The 15,654-nt window shown below is 43.5% G+C and overlaps 1 protein-coding gene and 1 pseudogene across 2 annotated transcripts in view; one reads left to right on the top strand and one right to left on the bottom strand.

Moving 5' to 3' along the window:
* Positions 1-15,654, top strand: part of SLC12A6 (solute carrier family 12 member 6) — a 58,307-nt gene that overhangs the window by 30,683 nt on the left and 11,970 nt on the right. The window contains exons 3-5 of one of the 2 annotated variants that reach the window (XM_066626924.1): positions 6,477-6,521; positions 14,657-14,751; positions 15,438-15,569. In XM_066626924.1, the coding sequence (XP_066483021.1) occupies positions 6,477-6,521; positions 14,657-14,751; positions 15,438-15,569 (272 nt within the window). The remainder of the gene's footprint in view (positions 1-6,476; positions 6,522-14,656; positions 14,752-15,437; positions 15,570-15,654) is intronic. The other variant, XM_066626925.1, reaches the window with a different exon arrangement.
* On the bottom strand, positions 7,790-7,906 carry LOC136654781 (5S ribosomal RNA; annotated as a pseudogene).

The raw sequence follows: 15,654 nt of genomic DNA, 5'->3' as shown, positions 1-15,654 counted from the left end.
TGTCTTCTAATTTGGAGTTGCTTTGCTATGTTCTGGTTTGTTGAGTTTGTTTTACAGAACACATTTCTTGTCCACAGGCACCACTACTATGGCTGCACCTTAGTCACTCCTGTTCTTTGTTTATAATTTCCATTACTCATAACTTGTATTTTTCAATTATCTGCTGGTTCCCTGCCCTCAGGTATGTGGCCTTCACTGCTCCTCCCATCCTTATAGCTTTTTGCTTCCCAGGTGACCCTTGCATAGTGAGATAAAGCCATTAATGAGGCGTTCTACCTGCAGGCCAGCTGAATTTCAGCCCCAAATGGAAAGGCTTCTTGGTGGTCCATCTCAAAGGTAGCTGCAGATCAGTGCTGCGCAGCTGTTTAGTCTCTCTTTTTGCTGTCCTGATGAACTGGAAGTAGCAGTAAGCAGGGGGGAATAATCCTCTTAGAGCCAGTGTGGTAAATTTGCTTCCTTGCTGGCATGCGTACCCTTGGACTCACGTGCGTGCACGCAGAGACTGCTGAAGGCGTGTCTCACCAACACAACTTACACACACACACACACCTATCCCTCCCCTTCCCTGGGGGCTGCTTGTCACCTGATCCACTAACGCTTTCAGTTCTTCCTTTCCTGGCCTGAGAGAAAGTTTTGCTTCAGACATGCCTCAGTTCATTGTGACCAAGGTGGAAGATGACGAAGAGAGTGAAGTGGAGGAAAACGGGCAGAAAAGAGGTAGCACAGGGCAGATCTGGAATCCTTGTGAGACCACAGTGTCAGGTGAGTAACTTAGAGGTAGACCAGAAAGTTTCCCTTGAGGTGGAGAGGATTCCTCTTCCTGCTTACCTGCAACTTGAGGTAGAACAAAAGGTTTCCCCTGTGGTGGGAGGATTCCTCCCCCTTCTCACTTGGAAACTTTTCCGTTCAGAAGCATTGGTATGAAGGAATAAAATTTAATCATATTTAAAAAGGTTTCAGGTTCTCATCTGCTGGTGTGCTGCCTTCATGTGTCTCCTCTCCTTTTGTTTCCACTCTCCTCTATCACCAGGTTTTTCCCTTGCCATCAGCCCTGGTGCCTGGTACTGGCATGCCTGGTGCCTTGCTTACATTGATTCCTTTGCTTCCTAGTCCCTTTTTTCTAGCCTCGCCACTAGAATTCTCTGATTTGACCTTTAGTCCATCAGCAACTGAATGCAAGGGGGACTAACTGCGTTTCTGACCCAGTTCAGTAAGCTAGTGGTTAGAGCCTAATGGGGCTGGAAGCCAAGGCTTCAGAGTTTAGCTGCTTAGGCTTAGAAGGGAAAGGGGTCCACATAGTTAAGGCAGCCCAGCCCAAGCAGCTAGGACCCATGGGGTCTATTTTCTGCTCTGGGGGAGAAAAGGAGCTGAGGAAAGCTGTGAATTGCAATTCCTAGGTTTTCTGGGACTGTGACTTAGGGATAAAAGCAAGGTAGAAGTATAGAACTTCCTGATACTATAAAATAATCCAAAACTGATACTTTTTGCCTTTTTGAGTCTTGCCTTCTGTATATATTAGGCACAGAAGCTGTTGACTGAGAAAGTTTTAAGTTAGGCACCAGAATGTCCCCTCCTTTCCTCTCTGGATTTCTAGCATCTTCATTCATTACATCCAAAAACATGTCCCCTTAGTCTGCCCCATGTCTCCACCCTAGTAGTGGCTGCATGTCAGTCCAAACAGGTAATACCTGTGCATAGAGTAGTGTACGGTTTGACAAAACAGCTTGCTTTTCTCTGATCTGTGCTGCCTTTTTGTTCTACGATTGCCATTTTCTCATGATTCCTGTTCAACTGTCTTGTCAGCAACAGCATGCAAGCTACATATAGTAGAGTTGAACTTCAGTGATAATTTCTGTTTTGATTCTGAGGGGACAGTTCAGAGGGCTGGAAGGAGGAACTGGATCTCAGAAGAAATGGCACTTGCCAATGCATGTCTTTCTACTTGGTTTTCCCCCCATTATCTCTACCTGTCCCACTCCTAACCAGTTTTTGCTGGTGGGAAAAGCAGGTAATCTTCAAACTGTCCTCCTGTCAAAACCAGCTGGACCTTGAATTTGTCAAGCTGAATGGTTTCCCTTGGGACTTTGTTTGCTCCTGTAGATTAAAACTACTTTTTAGTTGTCACCCCTGCTAACTGGTTAAGAGGCGCTTTTTCAAGTGGGTGCTCCTCTTTTATTTAGCAGGGGGAGAGTAACTGGCCCACCTCACCCCAGCAGTGTCTTTTCTAGTGGCTGTCTGCTGGAGTTGCATCTTTTTAGATTGTGAGCCCTTTGGGGACAGGGAGCCATTAGATATTTGATTTTCTCTGTAAACCGCTTTGTGAACTTTTTGTTGAAAAGCGGTATATAAATACTGTTGTTGTTGTTCATGAAAGTCCCCTGATGCTGCCCATTGCTCGCTTCAGTCCTCTTGTGCTGTGTTTAGGGTAGCATGGGTATACAATCTTACACTAAACAGATGGACTAGAGTTAATGAAAACTTGCAATTGTTGGCCTAGAAATTGTTAGAATTGTGCATTGTGCTTTGTCGCAGTCATCCTCACAACCATTCAGAATTGTAATTTACTATTCCCATTTTAGAGATAGGGTAGCTGAGAGACATTGACTTGCTTAAAATCAATGAAAGTGTAAGAGTATTGCTGGCTTAGATAAGAGGATATATTGAAAGAACATAAGACGAGTACCACTGGATCAGGCCATAGGCCCATCTAGTCCAGCTTCCTGTATCTCACAGCAGCCCCACCAAATGCCCCAGGGAGCACACCTGATAACAAGAGACCTGCATCCTGTTGCCCTCCCTTGCATCTGACATAGCCCATTTCTAAAATCAGGAGGTTGCACATACACATCATGGCTTGTAACCCATAATGGATTTTTCCTCCAATCCCCTTTTAGATAGAACTTTGGATAGAACTTGTCCAATCCCCTTTTAAAGGCATCCAGTCCAGATGCCGTCACCACATCCTATGGCAAGGAGTTCCACAGACCAACCACACGCTGAGTAAATAAATATTTTCTTTTGTCTGTCCTAACTCTCCCAACACTCAATTTTAGTGGATGTCCCCTGGTTCTGGTGTTATGTGAGAGTGTAAAGAGCATCTCTCTATCCACTTTATCCTTCCCATGCATAATTTTGTTTGTCTCAATCATGTCCCCCCTCAGGCATCTCTTTTCTAGACTGAAGAGGCCCAAACGCCATAGCCTTTCCTCATAAGGAAATGAGGAATAGCCCAGTAATCATCTTAGTTGCCCTCTTTTGCACCTTTTCCATTTCCACTATATCCTTTTTGAGATGTGGCGACCAGAACTGGACACAGTACTCCAGGTGTGGCCTTACCATAGAAAGGTAGGATTTTGACTCAGGAGAGAGATATGATTGGGCACAGCAAATGGATTTGTAAGCTAAGGATTTCTTTCGTGCAAGGTGGACAACATGCATCTCCTTTGGATGTTTTTAATAACCTTGTTGATTGAATCCAGATTTTCCTGGCATTCATATTTCAAAAAAAATGTAGTAAGGACTGGTCCATATGTACAGCAACAAACTTCTTGTGTGTACCTATGACTGTTCAGAAAAAGCAGGTGCTATATGAGAGGCCTTGTGCTGGCAGGTGTTTGTGTGTGCTCTGAGTAGTGACAGGTGGGTAAAGGTCTGATGTCATGCAGCACCCCAGATAATTTGATTTTAGCTTCTGTTCTCACTGTGGTCTAGCAGAATGGATTATACACTGTATATATATATCCAAAGCATAGCCCTTAGTATCTTGCCAGTTTGTGTGCCTCAGTTTGGGTAGTTTAAATGGAATTGGTCCTCTCCTTTCCATCCTGCCCCAGATAGAACTATAATTGAGGACCATTACTAAATGTGTATTTTTAAGTGTACCCTCTTATTCAGGATTGCTATTGCTGGAATAATTTCTTCTCATTTTGAGCTCCTGTCCCTAACATAGATCACATGCTGTGCATAGACAGCAGTTGACTGAGTCCAGCTTTGTGGCACACTTTAAAGCAATCTCATGATACGTGGACTACTTGGTGAAACTTAGTGTTTCGAGTTTATTCCAGAGCAATGAATCCTCACTGAATGCAATCATTACAGATGGCTACTTTATGGCCTCAGCCAGGGTCTGAACCTTAGAATGACATCTGAATGGCAGGAACAAATCTCATAATACTAGAACTGCAATCCATTACACACTTACCTGGAAATAAATCTCACTGAATGTAGTGGAATTTACTTTTGAACCAATAGTACTAGACTGTGGAGTAAATCAGGGTGAATAATGTTTTTAGGCCCTCAGCATGACAATCCTGAACTCAGATTTTTTTTATGTGACTCTCTGTATCCCCGCCATCCCTGAGGAGGAATTTGTTATCTTGCAGCTGAAAATGTGGAAGAGAAACTCATTTCCGAATCAGACATAGAGTCTGTTCTTGGTCGGAAATGCACAAATCCCTGTAGTCCCCATATAATCTCTATTTATCCCTGATAGTTTGAATCCCTTTATTCAGACAATGAACAGAGACAATACCCTCTCTGTTGGGTATTGGGTACTGAGTCAACAAACAAAAGATACGTTTGCTGATTCTGGGTAGCTAGCAACCAAACTGGCAACAGAGCAAGGGAAACTGCCATGACTGGGTGTTAGCAGGAGTGAAGAAGTTTGATGAATGGAAGCACATTATATTTATTTGATTCTTATCAGCAGATCATGTTCCCATCTTCTACAAATGACATCGTGGGTGGGGTTGTGCGTGTGTGTTTAACTTTTTTATGACTTCATCAATATTTTTGATGTAGCCAGAAGCTAAATTAAGACTTATTAGGATGAAAAGTGACAATTTTGATTTTTTAAAATATAAGCTTGTTAGGAGTTCATGTTTGGGATAAAAACCTGGGGTATATGAAAAAATTAGATTAGGATGTGAAGACAAGATTTCAAATTACTCAGGTATGTGACCAAAACTTTGGTCATTTGGTTGGTTCCATTCTGGCGTGCATATGAGCTCTTTGTCCAGACCCTTGATGGCTGTGACATAATTGATTTAGCTGAAGCAAGATGGCTCTAACTTCAGTCTGCTCCTTTGCCATCCTCACTGCCTGTTGCTACCCAGCAAAGAAGCATTTCGTGCATCTGACTTTCCCATGCACTGTCAGATATCTCCCAGACAACTGGGGGCCATCTGAAAAAGGGATAGATACCACCCCCAGAAAGGGAAAGCATCCTAAGTGGGGTGCCTTTCCTCACCCTGTTTTCCATCTGAGGAGGGAGTCCAATTATATTGGTGTTCTCTCACCATAGAAGTCAGCTGCTAAGCAAGAGATCCAGGAATTACATTAATTTTGCTGTTCCCACTCTTCTGTCCCCCTTGCCCTTTGTAGTTTAGCCCTGAGCAATCTATCTGGGAGTGAGGCGCTATAGTTCTGGTCAGAAAGAAACAGGTAGGTAATCTGTAAAAATAGTTAGTTTGTTAAGAAAGACAAATAGGGGAATGGGAAAAAAACCAGACATTTTAGCTTAGGGCAAAGTGAAAACAATTAAATTTAACGCGACTACCCAGACTTAAACCTTGTGTAGAAAGCAGCTCTTTGTTCACTCCTAGGAAGTGAAGGGAGTGTCATTAAAGCAAATTCAGGTAATCTTTGCAAGTGCTGTAACAAAACATGCTGTTTTTCAAATTAGCAAATTTAATTTTGGAATTTGGAGTGACTGAGATTTTACTGTACCAGTTGGCTAACCAAAAGTAGAAATCTTGGGATTAGAACTTTGATCCTCCCCTTGGCCAATAGTCAGGTGTTTTCAAAATCCAGTAGGGTGCTGGTGACTTCTGCCTGATGCGTATCACCTTGTTTAAGGCTAGACAGGCCCAATATAAACCCAGGATTTAGCTTTTCTGGTACATGTGCAATAACAGAAGTCAAAATGGACACACTATCCAAGCTAACTCATTCAGGCCAGCACCATGGTAAACATCCATCATGGCTTGTTTGTGTGGCTGATGTTCCTATTCACCATGGATGTCAATCTTTCTGTTTCCTTGAACTTGATGGTTCTTTGCCCTGCACAAAAGGCACAGGTCTCTGGAACAAAAGAACTGTACCCTTTTCTTTTGGCTGTCCATTGCCTTCGAACCTGAACCAACTGATGAAATTCTCATTATCTCTGCCCCTTTGGATTACTGACTACTTTCAACTATGTGTGAGAGGGAGGGGAGAGATAAATTATTATTTGTGGAGCTTGATAGGCCTCTGAGTATTCTTGGTTCCCTCTTCTCTGATTGCAGCTATTTTTGGTTTTGAAATTTCAGCATAAAAGTCTATTATCTTTTTACCCCATTCTTTTGTTGTTGTTGATTGAGAGGGAGGAAAGATATTTTTGAGATGTGTGGGGGTGGGAGAACCTGATATATTGTTTTATTTCCACCTTCTTTCTTTTGCAATTCATTTTCTTTCCCATCTTCTGTTTGATTTTTCAGATGTGAGTCAAACCTCCATCACAGGGGAACAGTATCGGCTCTTAGGTACAGTATTGCAGAGGAGTCCTGATGTGTGTTTGTGTGTGTGCGAGTGTTGTCCATCTTTAGACAATCAAAGTGTGTGCATGCGTGCATGTAAACATGTCCCCTTGTTGTCTGCAGCTATGTTAGTATGAAGAGAACCATTTAATACTCTGTGTGTGTGGGTGTGTGGTGGTGGTGTGTGGTTAACTCCTAATCAGGAAAACGAGATGTGTATAGCCAACCTCAGCTGAGGGCAGCATTCTTCAATATGTGTGTATGTCTTTAGGAATGACTTGTAAATAGCCCCGTTCCTGGTTGTCTAAGGCAGGGAACTTCACAAAAGTTGTTTCTTTCTTGCTAGCTTTTTAGGCCATAAATGATTAATGTAGATTTGTGAGGGCAGGCCAGCTAATAATTTTTTAGACCAATGGTATTCAAACTTCTCGAGAGTAAAACTCCCATGCTAAGTTTTTTCAGGGGCGTGGAAAATAGCAGCAATGCAATCCCCAGGATTGTGTCACTGTGGGGAATGGGGGGGGGGGATTTTTAAAACTTGCCTTACCTGCTGCTGGGGTCTGGGGTGGTGGTGCAGGGAGCCCCTTGGAGCCCCTTACTAAAGATAGAGTAACAACCCAATTCCATCTAACTCCCCACACAGCGATGCAGTGGCACCATTATGACTTTGGGGGGGGGGGGTTTGGCCTCCTCAGGTTGATATTTGTTCCCTTACCCATGGGTAAGTCACTGTGGATATGGTGGCTCAACTCGGACCTGTGCCAGCTCAGTAGTTGGCACAAGTCCAAGGTGATCTGTGAAGGTGAGTCAGGCCTGGGAAGAAAGTTTTGATGTGTGCTGCCGCCACCCCCAAACCCACCCTCCTCCTTCAGTCTGTCCTCTCCCTGCCCATTCCACCCCCATATGACCTTACCTCTTCTGGTGGGTGACCCTAGTCCGTCAAACCACGGTCCTGGCCACTTGAGGTGGCAGCCAGGCTCCCCTGCAGTGGCCTAGTCACATTTGCAGTGGCCATAAAGGAGTTTATGCTGTCAGAATGTGCATTCCGCCAGCATAAATCTTCATTAGGATTTAGTGCCAGGACTTTGATTTGTGCTGGATTAGTAGCTAGTGAAGTTGTTTAAATACTGCAGAGATGTGTCACCGATGACTAACCCCAGCTAGTAGCCTAGCGGCTGTGTTTTTGAGCAGCTTTCCAAGACGGGTCCATGCACAATGCATTGCTTTAGGCTTGTACTGGTTGGCAACCTTCAGTCTCGAAAGACTATGGTGTAAGCCTACAGCACCCAGTATTCCCAAGCGGTCTCCCATCCAAGTACTAACCAGGCTTGACCCTGCTTAGCTTCCAAGATCAGATGAGATTGGGCATGTGCAGGGTAACAGTTGCATTCACTAGATATTTCTTGCAGCATTCTGCTTCAGTGTAAATTATTTTCCTCACCAGCTAGAACACGATACCTGGTGAAAGAGAGTAAAAGTCTGCAAGGCAAGAAAAGGCACACACCAACAACATTTGGAAGAGGACAAAATATATATAAATACTGATATGTAAATGTACATTGAAGCTTATTCAGAGAAACCTCTGAGCCTAGATAGGGGAGCTGGAGTATTTCACTGTAAGAGAGAACACAGATACAGTAGGCGTAATAGACGTTGGGTGGAAAGGAAGGAATTGGTGTGATACAGTTATTTCAGGATACAAACTCCAGGGAGGACAGGGAGGGATGCATTGGGGTTGGTGTGTCTTTGTATGTCCAAGAGGGCTTAGAGTCCAACAAATTAGAAAACCTACAAGGACTAGGTTCCTCGACAGAATAATTGTGGGCGAAAATCAACATGGTTTCTGCAAAGGTAAGTTTGACATCGCTAACCTCCTTGAATTCTCTGAGACTGGTAACAAGGCATGTCAGTAGAGGCATTGTATACTTAGACTTACAAAAAGCTTTTGGCAGAGTTCCTCATCAAAAGCTGTTGAATAAACTTAGCAGTCCTAGAAGAAGAGGACAGTTCCTCTTATGGATTGGTAACCACTTAAAGACCAGGAAGTAGAAAGTAGGAATAAATGGGCAATTTTCGTAGTGGAAGGAGGTAAAAAGTGGGGTCTCCCAAAGATCAGCATTTGTACCAGTGCTTTCTAATATTCATAAATGATCTGAAACTTAGGGCGCAATCCTAACCCACTTTCCAGCAATGACATAAGGGCAATACAGCTCCTAGGTAAGGAAACAAACATTCTCTTACTTTGAGGAGACCTCCATGATTGCCCCCCAACTGCAGGATGCAGCACATGTCTCATTGGCACAGCTTTGCCAGTACTGGAAAGTGAGTTAGGATTTGGGCCTTAGTGGGTAAACAATGAGGTGGTGAAGTTTGTAGATTACATCAGACTATTCACAGTGGTAAAAACCAATGCTGCAAAAGGACATCTCCAAATTGGATGACTGGACAAACTGTGTGGCAAATGTGATTCAGTGTCAATGAGTGAAGAGATGCACTGTGAAGCAAAAAAAAAAAAAGTCTCAATTCACATTTATTATTCACATTTTTATACCGCCGTTCCTCCAAAGAGCTCAGGGCAGTGTACACAGCTGCTCCCCTCCTTTTGTCCTCACAACAACCCTGTGAGGTTGGTGAGGCTGAAAGTAAGTGGCCCAAGGTCACCCAGGAAGCTTCATGGCTGAGGGGGGATTCAAACCTGGATCTTCCAGGTCTAAGTCCACCTCCCAAAGCACTACACCACCCTGGCTCATCAACATATATATTGATGGGCTTGATCTGTCTTCGACAAGGCAGGAAAGAGATCTTGGGGATCATTAGTAAAGGAATGGAGAATAAATCTGCTAATTTTATATAACCATTTATGATGCAGTCACATTTTGGACTGCATGCACTTCTGGTTGCTACACTTCAAGGAGGATATCATAGAGCTCGGAAAAGGATGGCCAATGTGATCAGAGGCCTGGAGGACTTCCTTTTATGTGAAAAGGCTATAACGGGTGTCAAACATAAGGCCTGGGGTCCGGATGTGGCCCGCAGAAGCTTTTTTATCTAGCCCTCAGGCTCTCATCTGCTGAGCAGTGCTGTGGTGTTACTGCTGAAAGGGCAGCCCACATGAAAATTGGGCTCTCCCATATCTTGAAATAGGATCAAGATTTGCATATTTTCTCTTCTGTCATTTGCAGTTAATGAGCTCCTAAGTGAGAAAAAGTGCTTATTTGTGGTTATGACCTGTTTAATGGCATCACTTCCTACCTAATGACACCAGCTTTCAGCAGGCATCATGAATGCTATTTGGCCCTTGGTATGAAACAAGTTTGACACCCCTGGGCTATAATGTTTGGGTCTTCTTAGCTTGGGAAAAAGATGATTGGGTAGGATGATAGAGACATATAAAATTGTGCAAAGGGTGGAGAGAGAGAAAACTTCCTCTCTCACAATTTTAGAACTGAGGTCATCCAGTGAAGCTGAATGGCAGGAGATTGAGGATGTACAAAGGGAAGTAATTCTTCACACAGTACTGTACGTAATTAGTCTGGAATTCATTGTCAGAAAATGTGATGATGACCACTAGCTTAGATGGATTTAAGAGGGGATTGGACAAATTCAGGGAGGACAGGTCTGTCAGTGGCTGCTAGTCATGATAACCATACTTTACATGCAGATTCAATGGCAGTGCCTCTGAATACCAGTTGCAAGGGAATAATGCTGGGAAAGAAATATGCCTTTGCTCCTATTTATGAATTTCCCAGAAGCATTTGATGGCCTACTGTTAGGATTAGGGATGTTAGGCTATACGGGCCTTTTGCCTCACAGCAGAGTTTGTCTTATGTGGCTGCATCTGACCCCATGTTAGATAGAGGTTAGGTAGTATTTGGATGTTTTCCCTTGTGAAACAAAATGATCTTGAATTCAACCCCACATCTCATATTAGGCATTGAGGAGCTTTGCATTTGCTAAGGGTCTGCTTATATCTTCTATTCCAAACGACTGCCCCTAAGTTCAGCCCTTTACACACTTGGGAAAGTAAATCAAAGACTCAGCTGAGGTGAAAGAGCAATAACAACCCTTTGCAAAGGGACGCAGGATTTGCCTTTTCTTTCGCTTGGAATAGCCAATTGCATAAACAGTAGCAGAATTATTATCTCTGGTCTGCCAACAAAGTGAGTGCATTTAGACACATGGTCAGCAGAGGAAATGTGGGTGAAACACTCAGGAAGTCTTTGCTCACACAAGTCTGAGGATGTGATCTAGGGATAACAGTCCAGAAAAGCCTCATATCTAATTTACGTAACAGAATTTGCATTTTCTGGTACAGTTTGGATCATGGACATAAGACACTTATTACTTCCCCCTACACCTCCAAAATCATTTCTGATTTGTCATTTGGTCCATTTGCTTGTTCCCTTACATAGGTGGTTTGCTAACATGATAATATATCTGTGCTGTCTCTTTCATGCAATCAGTATGAAAAGGATCATGTTCCTGACTGTATTATCTCCTTTATTGTGGACATTTGCCTGGTGTTAATTCAGCCCAGACTCAGATACCATGCCTCAGGGTTATTTTGCAGGACCCAGCATTAAATACTGCCATTGTTGCTTAGGGCCATGCCTGTCTCTATAATTTCCTTCAATTTAGAAGGGCACCCAGCCCTACCCAGAGTCTACTCACTTACATGCCTCTTGGGAGGCAGTGATGTGGAGAGAAAAGGTTGTTCTCCCATATAAAGCATGCACATACAGGTAGTTGGCATGTGGTCATATCTGAACTTTGGAGACAAAGCATCTGATCTTTGGAGTTTTGTCTGGACTTGTGAGCGGAATGGGGGAAGAGAAATGCAGGACAACTAGTGGGGATGCAAGAAAGGATTGAGTCTCCTGGGTTCTCTTTGGAGCAAGGCGTGCCGATCTGCAGTTGCTTATGTAAAAGATAATGTCTAGTAGAAGGCAAAAAAAAATTATTCTCGTCAAACTTGTTGAGATGACAGTAATTGATTAACTTGCTATCTCCCATGGTTATAGAGAAAAGTGTGGAAAAGGTTATAAAATTGCAAAGAGATTAAAAATGACTGAAAAGGAGTCCAGCCTCATGAGCATCCTGTAACATTTGTGTCCCGTGTTTTAAGCCTCCCCCTCTACCCCAAGCTGCTGTTTTTTCACGCCTGAAGCACTTCAACAATAGAAGCTTGTCAGAGGGGTGCAAAGTGCCATTCAGCCTTAATTTGGCATGAGTCAGGTTCATGAAAATCATATGCAAATTTCTTTTAAGTACCTGCAGTTTAGGTATACAAGTTAGCTACAGCCCTGAAGCTCATTCATTTCCAGCATGGCCTTTATGGTGAACTTGTAGGTAACTGATTATGTGTTGGGGAAGTTTGTTTTTATGCAAGAAGGAAGAAATGGCAGCCTTGCAGACAAGTTTTCAAAACTGGGCTGCTTGTTTGTCTGCTCATTTTTCCAGTTATGAGAAACAAGAAGATACAGAATAAGAAAGCTGTGTAATACTTCTCACTTGTTCTGTCTGCCTTGGCCGTCCTGTTATGTAGGGTTGGCATGCCAGTCAAATATTGTTGAGCATTTCATGAAACCAAGAATGCCACTGTGTGTAGATGGCAACCTTCTTTTAGCTTCATCATGGTGTGATTTGTCATTACAGGTGGAAATGAAGACTGTTTTCCTATAGCCCTGATCATACAAGTAAAAGTGAAAAATCAGTTGGAGAGAAAGGCGCAAAAGTGCTGTGTGATTGAACTGTGATCTGTGAACCTTTAGATTGCTTTGGCTCATGAGCAAAATAGTCAATGCAGACTTGAGAAGCCCCATTGCAGGACTTGGGGTTTTCCCTAGGGGAAGGGGACAAAAGTCCTCCGAAGAGACCTTCGGCTGCTTCCCAGTGCCCGCTAGATACAGTTGGTTTGGCGCTGGGTGCTGGAAGCTCAGGATTGGACTGTAATATTTCTGTGCATATTTGAGGGGCTGCACAATTCCCCTCCTGCATGCATGTCTGCTAATAGGTGTTTTGTGTGTATAAATATTTGTTGCCATTGTGGACTGTATTAATCACACCAATGAAGACTGTTTTTGGACACAGTACTAATCAGAACAGGTTTTTGAAAATAAACCCTTATTCCCCCCCCCCCCGTCCCATGTCTTAGTTTGTGGCACCTGCTACTCCAGCCCCTGATTACTAGTGAAGTCACAGAGCATGACCCTGAACCTTTTGGCAGCCTCCTCATGTCTCTCAAGCATGGTCTGGGTGGGGAGGGTACAGCAGATCTCATCCCTTTCTGCTACAGTTTCTGCTCCACTTCTGGAGAGGCAGAAATTGTGCAAGACGCAGCACATCATCACCACTATCATGACCAGCTGCTCATCACAGTCCAAGCTTTTCAGTAAAATCCTCCATTGTCCCTTCAATGGTCCAAAGCAGGAGTCTCTAAACCCCAGCCTGGGGGCCCAGTGCAGCCCATGACAAGCCTCTATCCAGCCCACAGCCAGCCTCTTGTCCCCTGAAAGCCTCTGGCCCACTCAACTGTACATGACCAGAGCTGTGCTCTGGTTGTGTCTGGAGGGTGTTCTGAGGGCCAGAGAGGTTGAATGAATGAGCCCATTTATTCATTTATTCACCCATCTAAGTTCCATCTCTTATTTATTTAAATTTTATATTTACATTTTTTTCCGGCCCTCAGCACCACACCAGACACTTGATGCGGCCCTCTGGCCAAAAAGTTTGGAGACCCCTGGTCCAAAGGGTCTCTCCACTGCATACTTCACCAGTTCAGGATGTAGTTGAAGTGTTTGTGCTCTGGGATGGGGGAGGAGAAGTAGGGTTGGCGGTACATCAGCCACAGGCCTAGTGGGTAGGTGGTACCCTCAATCATCGGTGGTGGGATGGTGACTTCATTGATGTCCTCTAGCACAGGGGTGGGCAAACGTTTTGGCAGGAGGGCCACATGATCTGACACTGTCGGGGCTGAAAAAAAGAATCAATTTACATTTCAAATTTGAATAAATTTACATAAATGAATTCATTAGAGACAGAACATATGTATGAATGAATTTTACTGAACTTTTATAATACACATGAGAACTATAATGTAGAACCACATGAGAACTATGAACTGTTTGTCTCACACCTCTTACACAGTGAAAACATACAGACTAAGCCAGAAACATATGGAGACATAAGCATTCATGGACGAGTGCGGGCTCCAGCAGGCCAGAGGCCAGACTGGCGAGAGGCCCTTTGGAGACAGAGGGCTCCCTGCAGGCTGGATTGGGGGTGCCTGAGGGCTTCAAATGGCCCGCGGGCCAGAGTTTGCCCACCCCTGCTCTAGCACATTGCGTGCCCAAGAGCACTCCTCCACTTTCCTGAACAGAGGGAATATTTGCAGAACCCTTGCATCATGGCATCTGCTAGGTGCCCCGAAAGAAACATCCGGGAACACTGCCCTGGGGTCCACCACCACCTGAAGCATTATGGAGTGATACCTGCTATGGTTGAGGTAACTGTCGGCCCTCATTCAGACACAGGATCAGGATGTGGCTTCCTTGCCAGGTGCCAGTGCAGTTCATGAAGCTCTTTTGCATGGAAACTTTCAGTGACCAACAGTTTGTAGCCAAGCCCAATGACCGATACATTTCATGGTTTCACAGTTAACTAATTTTATGTGTGCATAAATGTCAAACTTGTTGATTATTACAATATTTTTTTTGTTGATCTGCTAAAATTAGTGCTTGAAATAAAAAGCTGTTACCTGATTGATCAATTGAGTACATCTTTTGGAAATGGTCAAATGCCCAATTCTACCTGCAAAGCAAGGAAAGGCAGCACACTTGACAGCAGTATTGGCCAGGTAGTCTTTTTGACTTTGTGCTTCTTTTCTTTCTGCTCTCATTCCTTCCCATCGCTCACTTCAGATCCTGCTCTTCTGGTGTCAGTAACAATTGCCCCTTGGTGAGTCCCTGTTATCTGCTGAGCAAGCTAATGTCTGATGGTGATTCCTGAGAATACCTGGGATCTTCCTCTTGCTTTACAATCGGATACAGTTCTGATTGCCATTTTTGGAAGAGATTTAAGATCCTTTTCCTGGATGTGGAGTACTCCTTCCCTTCATTTGATCTTCTTCTCTCTTCTTACAGATCCTGGGCACAAGAAGGATCCCCATGCCTATCTCAACAATACCAACTATGAAGATGGCGATGAGTTCTTTGACAAGAATCTGGCACTCTTTGAGGTGAGATTGTTTTCTGAGCTGCTGCCCTTATTTTTTCTTCTTTGTTACCATGTCTGTATGCATCCAGGCTTTCCTTATACACTTTGGTGATTTCTGTTGAGAGTTCTAACCTTCTTTATTCACAATGCAACATACATTCTTTAGTTCTGTGCAAGCAGAAAAATGTGTAGGATCAGCAATTGGATGTGGAATTATGGATCTTAAAAATCTATCAACTTTTTTGTGTATGTGTGTGTTTTAAAGTATCATTGACTGCCCTCTCTTTTATGAAGAGAGCCTGAAAGTTCAAGATTGAGAGGAGTGGATGGAAATTTTCTCTATGAAAATATTAGAACATTTCCAAATTCAGGAGGGGGTTTGGTCAGATTTCCAGTGGTCAGTCTCCAGTGCCCTGCATCACTCTTTCCACAGTAAAAGCATAATAAATTATGCAACTTAAGCATAATTTGGCAAATTTGTTTAATTTGAGAAGATGGTAAAATTCCTTTTTGTCTTAGCTTTTTTTTTTTAAAAAGGTACAGGTTTCTTATAGCTATCTCCTGGTGTGTGTGTGTTTTTTTTTCTTTGTTATTTTGTCTTCCATAGCATTCCTTCTAGCATCATGACAGCTGTTTAGCAAATTGTCCTTCTGAAGAGTTTCCATACAAATTGTAGTTACTCTCATTGCTTTCCTTCTTATTTGGTAGGAGGAGATGGATACCCGTCCCAAAGTATCCTCCCTGCTCAATCGTATGGCCAACTACACCAACCTGACCCAAGGAGCACGCGAGCATGAGGAGGCCGAGAACAACCCCCCAGGCAAGAAAAAACCCACCAAGGTGAGATGCTGGACAGCTGAGGATGGGATAACTTGTTAACAATAAAGAATATGGACAACCAGAGGTGGGAAACTTCTTGAGCTGA

Source organism: Tiliqua scincoides, chromosome 5 (assembly GCF_035046505.1).
Source record: "Tiliqua scincoides isolate rTilSci1 chromosome 5, rTilSci1.hap2, whole genome shotgun sequence".
Lineage (NCBI taxonomy): Eukaryota > Metazoa > Chordata > Lepidosauria > Squamata > Scincidae > Tiliqua > Tiliqua scincoides.
The sequence above is the reverse complement of the archived record's forward strand: the minus strand, read 5'-3'. Positions and strand labels throughout refer to the sequence as shown.